The 21,582-nt window shown below is 31.9% G+C and overlaps 1 protein-coding gene across 2 annotated transcripts; it reads right to left on the reverse strand.

Annotated features, from left to right (window-relative positions):
* Positions 1 to 141: 141 nt before the first annotated feature.
* Positions 142 to 20,902, reverse strand: LOC126866089 (sodium-dependent dopamine transporter). 2 transcript variants are annotated; one of them, XM_050619204.1, is made up of 12 exons: positions 20,362 to 20,902; positions 15,558 to 15,731; positions 9,394 to 9,528; positions 7,998 to 8,310; positions 7,533 to 7,671; positions 7,125 to 7,259; positions 6,133 to 6,236; positions 5,416 to 5,653; positions 4,978 to 5,106; positions 4,621 to 4,821; positions 4,186 to 4,353; positions 142 to 3,985 (listed from the first exon to the last, which is right to left on the reverse strand). In XM_050619204.1, exons 2-12 carry the CDS (start codon positions 15,718 to 15,720, stop codon positions 3,773 to 3,775), a joined length of 1,938 nt encoding a protein of 645 aa, XP_050475161.1. In that variant the 5' UTR covers positions 15,721 to 15,731; positions 20,362 to 20,902; the 3' UTR covers positions 142 to 3,772. The 2 variants fall into 2 exon arrangements, with proteins under 2 accessions (XP_050475161.1, XP_050475162.1); XM_050619205.1 differs by lacking the exon at positions 20,362 to 20,902 and adding an exon at positions 18,173 to 18,290.
* Between the last annotated feature and the right edge of the window lie 680 nt (positions 20,903 to 21,582).

Below are 21,582 nucleotides of genomic sequence, written 5' to 3' on the forward strand. Positions count from 1 at the left end.
TTAGCATCCCACTAGACACAGTCTCTCATAACTACTTAAACTTATATTAGACTGATGTTAGTAAGATCGTATATGACGTGAAAATAATAAGGGGTTGAGAGAACGAACGAAAATTATTTTGTTTAGAAGGCAATCGTTGAGTCTCTTTTGTGAATATTTATTTATTTATTTATTGTATTAACAAGGCCCGAGCTGCTACCTATGGCTGTGGTTACAACTCGGATGCGATGTATAAAATATAACATACAATTATATACGGACAGGAAAGTTTGTCTTAAACGGAACATTCGAATAATTTTCTTGATTATCGAGAACCTAAAACATGTCGACGATACAATTCCTACGTTTTCGAAACACGAATACGAACGAATTGTCTTAAAACAATCTTTTTCAAAATCTTTATTTTACTAAACATCTTGAAATTATGTAGGTAATTTTTGTAGTTTATGACGATCTTTTCACGTTAATTTACAAATCGAAGAATATAAACGAAACATTTGTCGATCTATTCTTTACACAAAAGAATTACAAAGTTTTTAGGTCAATTTCACTTCGGAAAATTCTTCGAATCGTTTAGGACGTTTTCTCAAATGTTCATAGTTAAAGAAGACATTTGGAAATTTTATCTTTGACGGTTCCCCCTGTATATATGTGTATATATGTATATGCGTATAAATATACATACATACGTACCATTGTATCTAACAACAATAACTATGAACTATATGGTACATATATGTGTATCTGCACATAGAGAATATTTTCTAACAAGTTTACGACGATAATTTCTTAAATACTTAACATACTCAGTTATTTACCGTATCGTCGATTCTCGCCTTTATGAAGATAGACAAACGTAACTTTGTACAAATTAACATTTCTATATAAAGAGACAAAGTCTACAGAAAATTACTCTAAAGAATTATTCGATAGATATTTTTGTTTGGAATAGTAATGTTATGATAGAAGGGTTAAGTAATTGTATAATATTACATTATAACATCTTTATCTTTTTTTATAATACTGATCGAGCAAAGAAAATAAAAGGAAATAGTTTCATAAGAAATAATAATATTTCAAAAAATCAAAATAACGATAAATACCAACAATGTTTAGAAATTAACAATCATAAGCGATTGACCCGCGTATAAGGAAAAAGCACTCAGGAATGAGACACATTACGTATAGACTGCAGATATTAATGGATTTATGAGAAATGCGAGCTGGCAAAAATGCACAAAATACATATAATATTTAAATATCCAAATATAAAAATCCAAAAATAAAAATATAAAAATATCCAAATATAGAAATCCAAAAATAAAAATATAAAAATATCCAAATATAAAATATCTGAAGTAAAGTGCATTTCGAAGATGAAACAAATCCGTATTTAGTACCTATTCTTTTAGTTCTGTTCATAAAAAATATGAATTTATATAAATAATCGCAGTTTAATAATATATATTCTAGCGTAACGTAATTTGCTGCTGTCAGTTATATGTAACCCACTTTCCAAATAAATTATTGTTACTTTAATCATAAATTTATGGCATTTTACGTGTTTAATGGTCCAGATCTATACGAGTATTGGACTGTACTAAATATTGTATGGGTAAAAGCGCGGTTGCTTCTTAACGATGACACATTTTCTCGATAACGCTTGAAATTCACTATTCTTTAATGTAAAATTTTACACCTGATCGGTGATTATAATTCGCGTATAGTCTACACAGCATATACGTCCGGTCGAACCAGACGAAGTAAGAGCATTCGAATAATCAAATGGAGATAGTTGGATCTGCGAACAGATTACTTCTTTAACGCTTTATTTATGTAAAACGTGTGTTAATCCTTTATTAACAAATAAGGGGCTCAGAAGAAAAATGATACAAATGACAGCATCTTTTAATACTATAAATTTAATAACTACAGATTATAAATTAAAATGTATTAAAATGTATTATAATGATGCCGTACATATTTATAAAGCCTTGGAAATTTAATAAACAAAGTCCTTTATATAAATGAAGATACCACGTATCCCTTTTTAGATTTATTTTATTTTCAGAAAAAAAGTGTACTCGTATCATTTTTCCACTAAACCCCTTGGATAAGAATAAATTTGTATTCTATAGATTTTTCTCTGAAAACTTGTTAGCGATACGCTTTCCAGATTTATATTATTTACATCGTACATGTGTACCAGCTTAAAATTTAATTTTGGTTCATCAAATTTAAAGAGTATTTAAATTTATAGGAAAGTAGTATCGAAGTTTCATCGTGAAATTTTCACTTAACCTTATAGAATATCTTTCTATGCCCGCAGAATTAATATTGTCAATCAGAATACAACGAAAGTTAAGACGCGTTAAGATACTAGTTAAGATACTAGAAACTTTTTCTTCCAAAGGACGATAAAATTGGCAACTCCACGAATGAAATATACTCTATAAATTCTATTTAATCATTTAATCATTTCTCTTTCTTTATCAATTATGTATTTATGTTTATTTTATATATTTATATATTTTATATTTTATAGATTTAACGTTTATGTAACGAAGACTCTAACTTTTCTTCGTCTTTGTTTCTTCGAAACATTCTTAATCAAAGATTAAGTTTCATTGAATGTTAAAGCTACTCAAGAAATTTCCTTGCTTCAGATAATTACAGCCTTGAACTTACTAGATCTAGAATAATATTCATGATCTATTTAACGAATTTATCGAGGAAATTTCATGAAGCCTATAATATTTACAGATTGGGCTATGTTTTACATTTGCAATGTGTTCTTTTGAACACTTTAGGAAATTTCTAAATTTGTTTTAAAAATTATCTAGGTAAAAGTTACATATATGCTACAGATAACATAAAAAGTAAGTAGAATCGCGTTGTGACTGAACAAAATGCGTAAAGCATAATAGTGAATCAACCAAAAGATTATAATGAAAATAAAGAAGCTGTTCTTATTTCCTCCAATATTTTGAGTGCTTCTGCAAACCTAAGGAAGAATTTCTCGATTATTTGTGTATAACAAATATTGTCTAAGAGATTTAACGATTCGGCATTTTAACCGATTAAAATGCGTTTTGTCTTTTCAGATTTTTGTCCGTAACATATATGTATAATAATACATTGTGAGATTGATATATTTCAAAAAAAAGGTTGTCGAAGAAAATTATTCCTTCTGTGCACTCAATTTTATCATCTTCATGTTCATAATCAAATTTAAATTCTTCCTGCCTTCTACCTTTAAATTGTGTTTCGTTTGAAGTTTGTATGCTGCAAATAATATATATACGAAAATACGATAATCTCTACACGTATTCGGATACCAAAATACATTTACTACAGATATTCTATAGCGTTATTATTGGTAAGAAAAGAGTCAAGTGCATTAAAAGACTAGTGTGGGTATGAAACAATCGAAAACACGACGGAGCTTAACACGATTCACAGGAGACATCGGAATGTCTGTTTCGGAAATTTCTCGTAAATAAATCGCGTCCCGTTAAGGAAAGCTCCTTTTCTGTTGTCCAAGGAATTTCAAAAGTTCAACGCCACAAAAGTACGCCAAATTTGGAAACCTCGTCATTCAGAGAGTAAAGAATGAATACGAAAGGACTTTTATCGTAAAATCTAAGTGGGTGCGTTCGAAATCTTAGTGATTGAGTGGAAATAATTTTGAATAAAACTATATTTCCACGATAGAATATTAGCAAAGATATACTTGGAACCGGGCACCGTGCAAAATCACAACCGCACTGTCCTAGACTGGCTCCGGAGGTGGATCTCCGTTAACACCTTCTCTGGATTGGATCATCACTTCTGTTTGTTCTTTGGTCAAATCTTGTTGTTCCTTTGTTACGTTTAGATCCTGATCTGCGATAAAACTACGACGAACCGCACCGTTCACCACCGAGGATAGATCTGCGTTTCTTTGTTGAGTATCTCTCCAGGGAGTGGTCAGAATTTTCAATCTCTGTAATTTATTACGTACATCTATCTATCGTGCGTCTATAACTCTCTACGCTGCACAGATAAAACTTATATTGTCATTTACAACATGTCGATTATAGAAATCGTATGCAAATTATTTCTGTTATCCCGTATTAAACAATATCATTACGACAAAAACGCCAAAAGGAAATAAAATCAATTGTATTAAAATCATGATATTACCTGAATGAAACTGCCGGGCGTGACGACGATCTTATAAATTGCGATGCCGGGTATCATGGCAATTGAGGAAGTCGCAATTAACCAGCCTAATACATTTGCCCAGACAGGGTACACGTAATCCTCATAAGTCAGTGGTTCATAACCCATTAAACCGTAAACGATGATAAACTGTAACAATATAAAAAATTAATTTCTTGGCAAAGGACATGTAGAAAAGGAATAGAGAATTGTGACCTATTTAACTATTGATTGATTACATTTCTGAAAGGAATACGAGTAGTACAAATTTGAAAAAATTGAAAAAAATCTGTACTTAACAAAATATTAGGTACACGTGTATTATTTTACTAATTATGCGAAAGTTAGAAGGAAAGTATCATACTAATTACAATGTACGTTGTATACGATATAGAGCTATGTGTGTGGCAGATATACCATGAGAAATATCGGAGCAACGAATTTCCAGCAGACTCTCCAGTAGATTCCAGGTGAAAACCCAATCATATCTTTAATATCTGCGCAAAATCTATCTACCCCGTAGATCCAACTAACAGCGATCGCCTCCGCCAAAACTGCAAACAACATCGAGTAGCCAGCTGCGTATCGGTCCAATAAGTGGAAAAAGTAAAAGCCACCCTGTGTATAACAAATATCATTTTTTATGTAAAGATCAATTATGCCAAGAAGTTTTTTAACGATAAAAAAAAACACGATTAGATCGAAAATGATCCAAATGAAGTAGCAGAGTCAATTACAATTATTTCATGAAATGCGTTATAGTCATCGTCTTACCTGGGAACACGAGGCTAAACCAACGAGGAAGTATAGCGTGAAAAGCGAAGCGACGAAAATTTCGCGATTATTCCCGATAATTAGAAACTCATCGCTAAGAGCAGTTATTATCGCTTCAGAGCCCCCGAACTACAAGAAAAGATTTGATTATGCTCTCAAAAAGAGAATTGATTATACATATAATATAATTGAATCATTATATTGCACTGTAAGGTGTTCGCGATAGAATATTAAGATTAATTAAGTAATTAAAATTAACACAACTAACATTATCGAATACTAACATTATCACGAGGAATGATAATTTATGTAGTCACATTTTTCAAGTTAATTACATACTGTTCTCTCGTTGTCTTAATTGCACAGAACAATATTTCATTAAATCTGCTGTATTTTTTCTAACAATAATAAACAGAAGTTATATGAATAACGACATACCGAGCTATCCAACCCCAACGTAAGCAACATCATAAAAAAGATAAGCGCCCAAAACATCGATCCAGGCATAGTAGCGATAGCAGCAGGATAAACGATAAACACTAGACCAGGTCCTTCAGTCGCTACATCCTGAATGGACTTTCCACTTGCTCGAGCCATGTACCCTAGTACAGAAAAAATCACAAAACCAGCGACGAACGATGTTGCGCTGTTTATCAAACTGGTTAATAAAGCGTCCCTGGAAAACATGTAAGCGACAAATAAATTTTACATTTATCAGTACACAAATTTATTATTTTTTATGTATTCAATCGAAATCTATAGATATTTAGATACAAATGTACGATTTTTATTTATAAATATTGGATAATAAGATTGAGAATATTTTATGTAATTGAATGAAAATAACAATTTGTTCAATGAAAAGTGAAATTTCATTATTTTCTAATTCAGTTTTATTTCATGATAGCGCGTTCGAATGAAAAGTTTATGAAAAGTTAAGACTTTATTTTATTAAATCAAGATTAAGAAAAAAGAGGAAAGTATGTTTCCATATTAGGCTAATTTTCTATCCATTCGTTCTCAATGAGAAATATACTTATAGTAAATAAAGGAGCGAGACCGTTTAAACAATTTATTATACTCATTACTTGTAAAACTTCACTATCTAAAACTAGTTAAAAATGAAATATACTTAATTACACACATATTACTTACTTGTAAACGTTGTTGTGATATTTATTATAACTTGCATAAGCCAAAAGCACCCCAAAACCCGGTCCGAGAGAGAAGAACACCTGCGTTGCGGCATCCACCCACACCTAAATAGAGATTAAACATTCAGGAAAAATCGCCAGATAGTCTCAAACGATTGAGATCGAAATTTTATCCAAAATTCAAAAAAGGCAGTTTATCTTCTTTAATAAAGAAAGATTTATTTCTTCCGTCCCTTTCTTTCCAGAAGATTACGTTTGCGTCGTAAAAGTAATCGACAAATTTATTAACTTTTAAACATCTTCCTCCGTAAAAAAGAGAAAGGAAGATACAGAGACAACAATTCGCCGTAAATTCTGATATTTTAGAAGTCAACAAATTTTTCTCGGTCGTTGTGCAAAATTTACTCGAGCGATCTAGAAACGGTATTCAAGTCGCCAGAGAAAAATGCATTTCACTTGCGAGTCAAGAGGGTGAGAACGTGAGATTTCATGGCCGTGACTGGACCGAACTCTAATAGTCATTATGACAGGTACACAGAGTTTCCATTTTCAGCGTCGTCGGTTAAACTCGGCACGTTTCTCCCTTTCCCATTTTTCTCACTATCCGATTTTTTCGACCCTCTTACGCCGGTGCATTAGCTTGCTGACCCTCGGATTCTTATTCTTTTCCATGACCACTGTAAATAGCTACATATTTCATAACGCAGCGATCATCCCCTGAAAAGGCGATTCGCTAAATTCAAGAGGCGGAGCCGACAAACTCGCGATAAACCACAAAAGTGAAACTACGATATTGCGTAATAATTTCAAGGTACAATCGCTTGTATATCGTATAAATTGGTTTCAATATATTTTTTATTATTACATAAATTTGATAATATCTGTACGTACGTTTCGTTCGTTTTAACTAAATTATTTCTGACTTATATCTATAAGATGACTTTCAAAAGCTACTGTAATAGAATAATTGTGAAATAACGTTATTTTATTTACCTCAGCTTTTGTTATAGCAGAAAAATTCGGATTAAGGTAGTAGCGTATTCCTTCCAGACTTCCTGGCAACGTGACGCCTCGTATAAGTAGGATCAGTAAAACAGCATAAGGAAATAGAGCCGTAAACCAAACCACCTGTAACAAAAGAATAAAATTGTTTGATCGTTCTATTCGATGGAACGATAATCTTAGATTGTTGATAATAGCATAACGTTTTAATACAAAAAAGTTATGGTTAACCAACAGTAGTCATAAGAAAGAGTTATAACGTGAACAAAATATTAGAGTAATAGTAAAAAGATGAAGTAACATTTTTGTTCATACTGCTTTTACAGTTATTTTTACTGTAGAATTTATTTCTAGACGACTGGTGACGTGAAATCTAAATTTACACCATAAAAAGTTTACCTTGCCAGAAGTAGAAATGCCCTTCCACAAAGAGAAGTAACAAATCAGATAGACTACCAGCAGACATAACGCAATATCCCATTTAATTGTCCCAAGATCGTGTAAACCTTCGCTTTCGTGAAGCTCCAGAATAGCTCGACTGTCAAGAAAATTACCGAATTAGTTGCTCAAAAACATGCCTTCTTCCTTATTTCGTAATATTTGATTATTTAGATTTTTAAATATGATAAACGTATTATGAAATATGTAAGTATATGATATAGCCTTAAAAAATTGCCTGAAAACAAAGCAAATTGCTATACAGGCTCCGTTTTGTTACCAATTTTCCATAAAAAAATGTGTATGTATAAACATTCGCAGTCTATTCATAAATAACGAATATCAGTGATATATGTACAACAAAACACAAGCAATATAGAAAATCCACGCTTTTAACGCAAAACAAATATCCAGAATAAAACTTACTTGAAATATTCTTGAGCAGCGCTCGTGTACCACGTATTGTTGTAGCCTTGATTTGAATCTCTACCCAAATGTTCGGCTATTAGGGAGGAATTATTAGATTCTATCGAATCGAGCGAACCAAACATATTGTCGAATGTATAAGAAATATTAGCGTCAAACGCTCGACAATGTGGCGTATTCCATGGATTGTCACAAGTGGTCCAAGGTAAAAGGCTGGAGAATGAGGCGAAGAAATACCTCAATGCCCAAGCAATGATCACATTGTAATAAAAATCGACGTAGAATGCAATTAGTACCACTGCATACCCAATACCTATGCAAACATTCGGTTGTTATATTCAATTTTTGAACATATTTCGAACTTTTAATAAACTAGTAATAAACTAGATTTGGAGGTTTGGATAAATCAATTTCATGCAACGGTTTATAATTTATATTAATTTACTACGCTAGTACTTAACTATATTTAACTATATTTAACTATATCAATGACCGAAGGTAGAATGGACGCGATTCATTTAATTTTCAGAACGATAAGTCTCTTTCCATATATAGTTAAGCAGTAAAAAGGTAATTGGCGTTTCAGAAGGATTAAAAATCTCGGAGGACATGTCCTATGTTCTGATTCCTGAGCCGGAGAATATTCCATTATCCCGTGGGAAATGTGTCTTGAGCGGCGAATCAATTACGTCGTTCATCGATGCGGATCAGAAGGAAAAAGCGCGCAGAAGACAAGAGTCAAGAAGAATCCTGCATTCCCATCGATCATCACGACGATCCTAGGTGAAATCGTCACGATCCAGGAAATCGACGGAAATGGAAGCTCTTCTCAAGTGGTCTTCCATCCTCGGATTTTCCAGGATTTATACGCGTTACATAATGTACCGTATAGCGCGATGTAGAGCAAAAGAAAAGAAAATATACCGGCCGTGTCTAATGCATAGTTCCTCGTCGTAGAAGATGACGGTAAAGTGCTTTGAAACGTTTCCAGAACTGTCTTCTGAGAGTCAATCAGAAAAGTAATCGCACACAGTGATGCTATTACCTCCATTGTTGATCTTTTCGGTGCAGAGAATCAAGTGGAAGAGGAATTTTAACGCGATTATTTCTAAGCTCGATGATATTAGACGGGGTTTCTCGAAATATGCTGTGTTCAGTTATTTAGGTTTTGAATGCGTATTTCGTATAATTGATTGTTGTTTTATTATACGATATTATACAATGTAAATGGTAAGAAACAAACATTTCTGCGAGCTTTGATATATACTTTAAATTTCTGTTAGGAAATTTATAAAATTAAAGCGTTAAAAACGTGAGTCATCGAAGAACCGTCACATTATTATTATTATTCTCGATTTAGTAATTAGCACCAAGATAATTAAGAAAAGGATCTTACCTTTTAAAAGTGGCACCAGGCGACCCCAACAAGTGATCGCACCTTTTCGATTGAACTGACCCAGAGCAAGTTCCATGTAAAACAGCGGAATTCCTCCTACCACCAACATTATACAATACGGAACCAGAAAAGCCCCTGTAAGCATAAATATAGTATAACATAAATAATAAAATAATAACTTTCTCAATAATAATCAGATATAATAAAAATTTCTAAAACTGTAATTAATGGAGAGGAGAAATGTCTGAACGCTAAAAACTTTTAAATACTTTCACGTATGGTGGTATTTAGGTATGAATAAAATAACAGCGAGTTTTTTCATTAGAAAACGAGAAAATCATGTTCATATCTTTGATCAAATTGAGCGCGTTTAATTTATTTACAGGCACTGTGGGACACGTCCGGATTCTTATCATCTTTGATGACATCTGCCGCGTGACAAGAGACCGATATGAAGAGCGAGGAAAAAAGTGATGTGCGAGCCACTCGCATCATCGTGTTAGCTGCATAACTGAATTGCAGAATATTTAGAGCACCAGTGGCAGCAAGGTGCTTTTAGGTACGTAATTCGATAGCGAACTTTTGAAAATGTAGCAAGGCAATGGCTGAAATGGTGATTCTGATAAAGCTGATTTATCAAACGGTTAAACAAATACAAGTATCATGAATTCTTAATTAGCACTCGGTATTAGAACGAAATCAAGATTATATAAAAAAAGTAAAAATAGGGTAAACAATATATAGTAAATGCATAGCATATTCCAACAAATTTTAGTATGTATTTAGTATGTATTCATTATTTAAATTAACCATTATTTAAGTAAAACAATATATCTATAACAAGTATTTAAATAATATTTTTTTTTTTGCACATGTTTTGTAGATTCTAAAAGTCAGGAACATGCATGGACAATATCTTCTATGTTTTGGATACAAATTTCCTCAGATATGTTGAACATTCTTACTCGTTGCCCGTCTTCGTTTTTTCCCAATAAATTCTTCTTAGTAACCACGGAGACGTAATCGCATTAAATAAGGATATTCCCTTTTTCTTATGCCCTGCAGTGATGAATTTTTCTCATTTCTCGTTGACGAATAAATTCGACATAAGTGCTTTTGAATGTTCTTTGTCCATTTGTATAACGAAAATTAAAACTTATTGAAACTTTAATATTTAGTAAAAAATGGACTTGTCTGTTTTTGAGGGAAATAATATAAAGCTATTAGAACTTATTTTCGTAGATTATCAAAGATAAACTGAATACCACATAATGCAGACATTAACTACTTAAAAAGTATTATGTTTTAACAAATCATTTAGACAAAAATTCAGTAAAGTGCTTCGATAAGAATAAAATATTTTTAAGAAATATGTGTTTCTTCTAAATGCTAAATACCATGATGTTTCATCCATAATTAGAAAATCACTTATTAAGTATATTATTAAATATAAGAAACCATGTAATTCGATTAATTATCTGTGAACAATTTATTTTAATTGTAATGTTTTTAATTGTAAGTTTCCTTATGAAAACGTACGATCAAGCATTTTTCATATTCAAATCTCCTTATCCTTGTTAAAGATCGATGATGTGTTGATATTCGTCGATTATATTTCTAATGGTATGGTTAGGAGACTCATCATTATATTTAATATACCACGCTATGTAAACATGAACAACGTACACATAGATATACATATGCATGTGTAGAAAAATTCTTAGAAATCGATTGCAACATTAAATGTAAAATCTCAGAACTATTAAAAGCGACTAAACTTGTTTAAATAATTACAATGTGCTTTAATGTCGTAATAGCTTCATAACAAGTTCGTAATAAACTTGCTGTATTCATATTTACATACAAGTTAAGATAACGGTCTTTCATTAAAATTCCAACAGAATTCTTTAATAATCTATTAAGGAATTTTTGTGTCTTAATTTTGTATTTGTTTCTATTTAATAATCTTATGTTTATATTTCTTTACTATTTTTATTAATAAACGTTTGTATTTCAATTTCCTTGCAATATATATATTCATATAGCATCTCTAAAGAGAGTTCTTCCGTATGTCATGAACAAATGCCCGGCTTTGAATAACATTTCCGTTTAATTTTGGTCCTTTGAAAATATAACGATTTTCAAAGACCGACACTTTGCACTTGGGTTCAACTAGATTTTAGTAACTCATTAATGCTTGTAATACGAATGACTTGAGAAATTTAAGTGTATATAAGATATTTTCTCAAGCTTTAAGTTTATTTAAAGATTTAAGCACATTACATTCATTAATCAAGTATTAATGGTACATTAACAATATATAAACCACGCAGAAACCAAAATGATCCAACTCGGTCTTTTATTAATTTCTTAATTTCATTACGTAAGCATACGATCAACAGGCAATTCTCAAAGAACGAGTGCTTTATTCCTATAAGTTCATTCATCGCACATAGATGATATAAATATTAATAAATTCTAAGGCAAACTTAAAAAATAGTATTTGTAACATATTTGTATTTTTCAATTTATAGAGTTGATAGAAGTGACTTCTGAACGGTTTATATGAATGGTTTTCCGCATTCGAAAAATTTTCTGAAATGTTCAATCAACAACATCGGTACATTTTGCAACAAAGCTTTTTGAAATCGAAAATTTGACTTCGAGTAGGAAAAAATTATAAATATCAATGAATTTATTCCTACACAGTATCCAGTCTTCTTCCTTTTTTCTATTCGCTTCATTCGTGTCTAATTGAAAATATTTCATTACCGTTTTATAAGAATACACCAATTTAAAATAAATTTTTACTTTTCAATGAAATTAATTTAGATGTAAAATAGATTTGAGATATCTCTGTGCTTCATTAGCAAATAAGGAATATTCATCGATAAAATATACAAAAGGTAGAAATTCGATTAAAACGCAGTCACTGTAACCGCAGAGAATAAAAACTTTATTATGAATGCGTATCCAACGAGAAAATGCATTATTTAAACCGTCACGTTGGATTCATGGAACTATAAATAAGTGAATTAGAACATAAAGTACATTTCCATTTTGTACTTGACCATTTGAAAATTATACATAAAACATTTATTATAATAACAAAATCTTTCTTCAATTTCATCTTATCATTTTATGTATAACATTCATCTATCTTTAATCTAAATTTACTAAATGATCAGAGTTCTGCAATTTAAGGACAGGAGTATACATATGAGTCACGGTATTTCGTTAAAAAATATGAAACCTGCACAATCTCTAATGTTAATCATATATTGTATACACAACATAGTAATCATTGATGAAACATAAAATATAAGTCTTATATAACCATATATCTATTACGTGAGGAAGTGATTCCTTATAAAAAAAATTAACCAGAAATATGAAAAATAAAGTTTCCTTATACCCGGTTTAGCTTCCTAGAAAATCGATTTCGTAAATTATGTGTGTGTGAGTGTGTGATTTCGTTATACGTAATCTATCACGATACCAACTTTACACGTAGTAAAATTCAAATTGAAAAAGCCGTAATTTTCAAAATTCCATATTTTCTAAATTCGATAAGCACGAACAATTTTTAACCTTTTGCGTAAACATACAAAGTTCCAATTACAGCTTCTATGTATGAAACAATTTGACCATTGACTCATAGATGATGAAGCTAATCGTCGAACGTTCATGCCATTATTCACCATACACGTGTATCTAAAAGTGAGTCGAAGGTTTAACAACATATTATGTAAAACCAGATCCTGTTCTAAGCAAGGATAATTACTTTTTCAAATCTATAATAATCAATCCGGCGATATAAACGTACAAAATCGATTCGCAATGTTCAGTTCAATCCACGACCTATTTTATTTGAATCATGTTGTTTAAAGCTGTTTCGTTTACAACGAGGAAATGATGACAACAAAACCGTATGTGGAAAATTTGTAAATTTTCGCAAAGAAGAAGCGTGAAACACAGGGCAAAATCATGGGACATAATGGATCGTATACGGTGTCATGCAGCAGACAGAGGCGTCGCGAACGTCCATGATCAAAGGCCGGCCCGAATGGGAAATTATAATTAATTAAGGTAATTGGAAATTAGCGACCGATCTTGTCGGTACTAATGGTGCGCCCTACTCTCCTCTTAATTGAGTTAGCAGCCGCTTTTGAGGAGGCCCCGTATCGCTGATAGCTGGTCCTAATCGTATTCCTACGAAAGACTCTATAGAACAAAAGCTAATAACGTCGTCGCCGCCATCGTCATCGACCCCGCCGTCGTCGTCATCATTGTCATCGCTGAACTCGGTCTTCAAAGTCGCTGCGAGTTGCTTATGGAAATTGTTGTTAGAAGGTTTGTAAAAGAAAACTAAAGGGTTCGAACTTTGTATGTGATAAATAAAAGTAAAACAGGTTCGTAGAATATAATACAATACCATTATATTACGATTCATAATGTAACCTTGAAAGTGAAACTGTCGTCTTAAGATTTCAACGCGGTCTTTTTTCTAACATTTCCATTTATATTCATCAGACTTTTTCGATGATATTTAAAGATTGTGCTGAATATATTAAATTGCGAATAGCGATTACAAACTTTCTTACTCTTAGTAAATAACAAAAGTATGATAAAAATAAGTATTCTTACATGTGTATTTAAAAAAAAGATACGCAAAACATATGAAACATAGAGAGTATGCAAGATAAATAGTACAAAAATCTCCTACAGGTAAAACAATTTATTTTCCAGATCCCCCGCTTTATTAACAATTTTCTATAAAGCTATGGATTTGCATAGACATCCACAGTCTAGTGATAAGTTTAAAATACGGTTTTAATTCGTTACGGTATTTTAATTGTTACGTAATAATCTCGCTCACGTTTTAAAAAAAGAGAACGTTGTTTGAAAAAAAATCTTGGAACAAAAAGTCGCTCATATCAAGACACTTCAAATATTTTCCTAAATATCACGATCGCTTAAGCTTCTTTAAATGAAATCGATCATACAATTTTATTTGAAGAGAATATATAGGAGATGATTGACATGGAAACTAAATCGAAAACATGATGTAACTAGGGCTAAGAATTAAATCTACGTGGACGCTGTAATCTTCCGAGTCGGTGCGTGACTCTTAAATTGCTCTTTCGCTTTAATTTAGGCCAATTTTGAGTCCTGCAGCAGATGCTTTCACGGATAAGAAGCCTAGAGTGAAATCTAAATCTCAGGGTCATTTTCCACGAGGTAAATGCCAATTAGTCGACCGGTTAACGCGATGTTACCTTACTGCCGGAATGCATTACTTGATGCATCCCCTATTGCGCAACTACGAAATAACGCCTTGCAACGCTATCAGATAAAATAACAGGATGTTTGACAGGATTAATATCTTTGAAAATATTTTTCAATATCTTAAATGTTTCACGGATTTCGTAATCGTTATTTCACAACCCGAGTAGTACATAAATGTGGAGGAAAAATCAAATCTTGATTTTTCTTTTAATATATTTTAAATATAAAAATGTTATATACTATATACCTATGTCCTATTAACTGAATTTAATCTACGTTGTCTTGAGAATTACCGAGATTGCAAAATTTGTTTTTGATCGCTGAAAACGCGTTGATAATCGTCGATCAAGCGTGATGTGTAGTATTGACGATTAGAAACGATCTATTCGTTGTTAAGCATTATTCTGTTGCTATTCCTACGCATATCATTATCTAGAAATATCTGGTTTATCTGATATAAAGGAAACAAAGCATCACAGTTAAAAACACGCTTTTTGTGTCCATTTGTACTTCTTGCGATTATATACAGGGTAGTTGGTAACTGGTGGTACAAGCGGAAAGGCGGTGATTCTACGCGAAAAAAAAAGTCGAAAATATAGAATAAAAATTTTTTTCTTAATTTTTCCATCGAGACAACGATCTACAGTGAGATCCGTTATAACGAGACGCGATAAAGTGCACGCGTACCGACCGAAAATTCAAAGTCGACTTTCTCGAAAACAAAGCCTCGAACGAAAAATTGTTATTCTATATTTTCGACTTCTTTTTTCGCGTAGAATCACCCCCTTTCTGCTTGTACCACCAGTTACCAACCACCCTGTATATACGAATAGTAGCTACATAATTCGAAAAAGATAGAATGTTGCGATACTCACCACCGCCATTTTTGTAACATAGATAAGGAAATCTCCAAACATTGGCAAGGTCGACAGCAAATCCAATAACAGACAAGAGGAAGTCAACTTTGCCGGACCAAGTCTCCCTGCCATCAACGCCGCCATTCATCTTTGGATGATTTTTCACCACCCTTGACGACATGTCTCACCGTTCTGTAATAAACAAATTGATTCGTTAAAAATCATTTTTCCTGCAGAATTAAGGAAGCGAAGCAAACAACAAACAAAATTTGACGATTTCTGGCTTATCTACTGACTATTTCATACTTATAAATTTGTTAATCAACAAAATTTCAGCCAACATGTAATATTATCGAAATATAGGATTATTTGGAAAGCTATGTACATATTCGATGAGATTGGAAGAAAAATTATTTGAGAGGATCAGATGAAAAATGATCTGACAAGCGACAAAATCTGTAATTTGATGAAACTATGAGTGAAATTAAACGTTAATAAAAAGATATGTGCACGTCTCTAAACATTCAAATCACGTTACTTACTCAAAAACAGTTTTGAAATTCTCAACAAAATTAAAATTTTCTCAAACTTGGTCACACATTTCCCGAACAACCCGATACAGTGGTCGATGATTTAAATTGTGAGACAAAGAGACGCACTCCATGAAAATCCTGATACGAAATACAGCAACAAATCGAAATCCATCGAATAGACAGGGATATCTCGACCGAGTTGACAAGCACAATGGGTCCTCGTTCCGCGGCGATTTTTTCTAAAATGTCCATATCTAAAAGTTCGCTAATTCTCCGTCGATCGAAATCTAATTTGTCGTTTCTCTGAAGTTTAACCAATATCATCCATTACATTTTGTTCTACCCCGACTATCGGTCGTATTAAAAAAGAAAAAAAAAAGGGAAGCCGTAAATAAGAATTTTCGATTTTTAAAAGATAATTCTTATAAATATAGGCTAATGGAACTAGTTCATCGTCAGGAAAATGCATTGAATTACATGAAAATTTCTTTGAGTAAACGATATAATGTTTCGAAAGAAGTATAAAGTTTTATTTGGAGAAAAGGACATTTCGTATACACCAGTTTAATATTATGTTTTGTAAAAGATTAAAGATACGATGAGAAGGTGAGAGAGGGAAGGTGACAGAATGGATGTGGTAGAAGAAAAGAGGGTGGTGGATGGAGGAAACGCGTGCGGGCGCGTGCGGGCGCGGTCACGTGTAATTTGGCGACGACAAGTTATCGATAGCCCTTCAGGCGACAACGCTTAACCCCCGAGCGAGGCTCATTGTGCCCTGGTGACGGGTTCCGGATAAACAGCGTATATTTCAAAGGCGACCGCGGTGCCGGCTTCGAGGGGACTCTCGACGAGGGGTTTTCTGTCACACGCACTGATCCATGCTTGTCTATAGATCGACCCGATTAATTGATATTCGGCGGTTATTGCCGAACGACGATAGAACTCTCTTTCTCTCTTTCTCGCAGTTAGTATCTCCCACTTGGTGTCTCTGTAAACAGGTGCGACGAAAAATGATGCTTTTATTTCTACTGATTTTTAATCTAAATTGTTACGACTACTAAAGTTTCATTCAGATTAGTCTTTAGGTGGTTTAAAATCAAGTAGGCCGATCGCGAGTAATATATTAAATTCATCCTTAAGTTCACGAAAAATGTGAAATACCAAAGTCGTTAAATTTCAATTACATTCGTTCGCTTTTTAATTTTAGGCTGTAATCCTGTAAACGTTACATTTTATTCTTGTTCAATTTATTTGGATAAAAAGCCCATTGTGCTTCTCTGATCTGACACAACATTCGCAAAATGGTTTCATGAACAAAATGCAAAAACCAGTTGCAATATTGTACGTTCTAACTATTTATTGGAGATCTGAGTAATGAATACAAAATGAAATAAGTAACGGGAATAAAATTAGTATAACATTTGTGAAATATTTATGAGAAATATATTCTATAGGCTAAAACTACTATTTATAATATTACCATTCAATGAATAGTATTCATGAAATTATTATTAGCATAATAGGCTCCAACGTTAAAAGAAAACTAGAAAACAACAAGCCCAAGGAAAAGTCTGTAAAATAACTACGATTTGATTGAAAATTCCATGATTAGAGTTTTATTTAATACTACTGAAGTATTTAGTTTAAAACACAAAACTCATAGTAATAAAGAAAACTTTCTCTTTTAGAACATAAAAAAGCTGCAATATGTGTTCTAAACTAAAATTAAGACATGATAACTATTAAAAAAAATGTACTTAAAATTTTAATGAAAGAATCAATTTCAGCCATTAATTCGCCATTCATTTTTAAAATTTAATAAAACTCACATACCATTATCGCTAATCGATGGTTTTAATGATTATGAATCATAAATGTTATTTTTCACTATAATATTAAACGATTTATATACAGAGAATTATTTCAAACACATAACACTGAATAACAATTGTAATTGCGACGATAAAAACAATTGTTTCCCGCACCAGGTCATCCCACAGAGTCTAGCGTTACGCATAGAATTACACAGTAAGACGTTGAAGTCAAACTAGTTTTAATCACAGACGCGTGCAATCAAACATTATGAAACAAATATCTTACCGAGAAACAAATCTAAGGCACGTACACCGCTTCGAGATCTAGAAAAGACAGCCTTGTTCGGAAAAAAGCGAACGAAACATAACCGTCGCGTGTTCCTCAAGATTTAAACGGTGACACACGAATGCACTGAAGAAATAGAGGGAGATCGAACGTTGAAAGTGTGCAAATTCGAAGAAACGGAATGGCTAACTCCGGTGGGGCTAGAGCTTTTATCTTCTATTCAAGGTAACGTTGCAAGATTGTGTCTTTCTTTTCCTGTTCTTATTATATCATTAGATTGATCGCACAATTCCGTCATTTTTTTTTCATGAAAAATAATCAATTGTTTTAACTGAAATTTCTTCTAATTAATCTTCAGTATAACATTCATTGTTACTTATAGTTTCCTTTCTCTTATCTAACAGTTCATTTATTCCATCGTTGTTGAATTTTTAATTTTTATTACTAACATATTCTTTCAATAACTCGATATTAAACATTTTTCTTCTGTCAAAAGTTTTACAAAGATATGAATAAATTATCAATCTGTCTGGAAAATCCTATAAAACTGACTCTGTAACAAATTTTTCTCTCTAATACCCGTACAAGATGCAACGTTTAGGAAGCGCTTTGCTATGAAGCGACATAATCTGTTTAACAATTCTGCAATATTACATCATTGATTTACAGTTTACGTTTTAACGATTGAAATATATGTTTCATATAGAAAAAATCTAGAGACTGAACTTTTCTATCAAGCTAATATCATTCCTCAAATAATACTCAAGAAAACACTTTCGCGTTTCATATAAAGGAATATCAGCAATTAATCGATCATAGTTTCCTTCGTTCTTTATTTTTCATATTCATTTCACGTTATAGTTTTCTCAGTTTCACACGGCGCGGACTTATTTCGTTGTCTTCCCTTTTTTAAATTTCCCTTTCTCTTTATTATATACAAGTATAGCGAAATCATCTTGCAATCACTCTTTGAAAGGAATAATAGTCATAGCTAAGTTAAATTAGCAATTTTGTTATAAATTAGCGATTTTAATACTTTCATGCAGTAGGTAATAGGAAAATAGAATTTCATTCTTAAAATTTTGTTGTATGTATATATAAATACGCTTAATAGTATAACGCCACCATTTTGATCTTTGACATAACATTTTAATAGATCTCAAATATTAAACCATTTTTACTTCTACATTCTATTACAACTTCTAAGATTTTATGTCAATATATCAAGGAAAACATATCCTTTGGTATAGAATTCTTCGTAACATACCTATTTATTAAAAGCGAATTAGAGTTGAAATATGAGAGTATAAGAAATAATTGTTGAAACCACAAACGACCATGAAAAATATAAGTATTTACACATGGAACGTACACTTGTAACGTCAAACCCGTTCAAATAATTGTTCGAACTTATTCTGTTTATAAACTTTATCTTTACTAGATTATTTTCGTAACATTTATAAAATAAATAAAAATCTATTTTCAATCATTTTTTATACCTTAAGATACCATAGTAAATAATACTTAACTTAGTGATAGGTAATTTTAATATGTATGCACCTATAATAAATCATAAAGAAAATGTATTTCGATATTCTTCCTTAACAAACTTGTTGTTTGTTCCCGTTGTTCCCCAAACAACAGATAACAGATAGTAATATTCCTACGATAGTAATGAAAGGAATTTGCAGTTATGTCCAGAAGATATTTAAAAAAAGGTTACATACAATATTTAAAATAAAAGATACCTATACTGACCTTTCTACAATTGTTAAAATGTTATCTAAAATCCTGAGAAATATAGAAAAGAAATGAAAAATATCATTTAGTAAATAAATAATTAATACAAATGTTCAAATCGTCTTTCAATATAAATTTATCGTTTGTTTCTTTTTGTTATTAATAAAATCTTCTATAATCAGAGACAGTTATATCTGGTAACTTTGATTCAAATTTTCCCTCCTTATTATTCATATTCTTCTATTTCTTGATACTAGCTCCTTAATTAATTATGACCTTGTTTCTGTGAGAGTACAAATTATTTCCCAAAATGTCTGGATCTTAAAAGATAGATGCATGATTTTTATATCTTCTAATTCATAAGAAATTAACAAATAAGTCAAGTTCTTGAATACCAATAGAAATTATAATCGACGTTGAATACTTGAGATCGTGTACTTTTCACTTACCAAATAACCTCTCCGAAATGATTAACGAACGAGAACGACGATGCTGTGGCTCGACAAGACACTGCTACAGTGACCACAAGCTTCTTCAGTCCACACGACTCCCACGACGAGAACCCGCCACAGGGTCAAAAGTACCTCGAAACTCGTATCCGTCAGACCCATTACCGCGTCACTAACCGTCCACGAAATATTTTTTTTTACTTTGCGTGGAAGATCTTCCAGACGAATTGCAACTTCAAACTAAATTCAATGATTACTTGTACTTCGAATACAGAAAAAGTTCGCGTTTGTCTTTTTTTCCACTTATTTTACTTTGCAAACGTAACAAAAGAAATCATCGAATCATGAAAATTTCTAATTATTGCTTTTTATGTACATGTTTTGTTTCAAATTGTAATTAAATAGTTTACAAAAATCACAGCAGCAAAAATGGGTGGTCGATCGCTTTGCTGGCTGTCTCCGGAAGCAATTACCCATTGGTCACGATGACAGACCATCAGAAAGTTATGGTATAAATTAGAAAAGAGAACCTTGTCGCAAAGGTTCGAAAGAATGAATGAGGAAATTTGCCGGCAGCAGGACGTATATACGCGCTGAGGTCACGTGACACTGCGTAGTCCAAACCAGACACGAACTTACGTCTGCGCATGCACGGAATTTCGCGGCATCCAAAAAGGCCTCACGCGTCGGTCCTTTGAATAAAAAATTGTAATTAAAAATTTTATTTTACATGCTTTGAAAATAACAATTTAATTTTGAAATAAATTTAATGCAGTCATGTATGCGTGTTACATGTAAACCGCGTGTATATACCTAAGAAAATGTTATAACTTCCTAAATAAAAAATAATAAATATTTAACTGTTATATTTATCGAATTCATGTACAATATAGAAAATAAAAGACCTTCCTTCTTTTTATTCCTTATCCTAGAATGTTATTTTTGATTGCTTTAAAATTAACTTTAAAATCTAAATTGATTACTTTAAAACTATGTATGTGTATTTTGAATATACAAATTCATCGTATCTTAAATGTGCGCACCATGTATGATTCTACATATATAAATTTTTTTAGTAGATTAATAAATTTATACTGCACTATAGATGAAGATCACTACGTGATCGTAATTACAGAAATCAATATCACTCAGAAATAATAGAAAGTTAGTGTAATTATTTTTCTACATAAAGAATCAAAAATTAAAATATTAAATATACTT

This window comes from Bombus huntii, chromosome 5, assembly GCF_024542735.1.
Source record: "Bombus huntii isolate Logan2020A chromosome 5, iyBomHunt1.1, whole genome shotgun sequence".
NCBI lineage: Eukaryota > Metazoa > Arthropoda > Insecta > Hymenoptera > Apidae > Bombus > Bombus huntii.

Coding starts and splice junctions, on each gene's coding strand:
- LOC126866089 (XM_050619204.1), bottom strand. CDS start 15,720: ATGTCGTCAAGGGTGGTGAAAAATCATCCAAAGATGAATGGCGGCGTT. Junction 8,311..9,393: donor CCTGGTGCCACTTTTAAAAG/GTAAGATCCTTT, acceptor ATGTTTGCATAG/GTATTGGGTATGCAGTGGTA. Junction 5,107..5,415: donor CGTTGGGGTTGGATAGCTCG/GTATGTCGTTAT, acceptor CTTTTCTTGTAG/TTCGGGGGCTCTGAAGCGAT.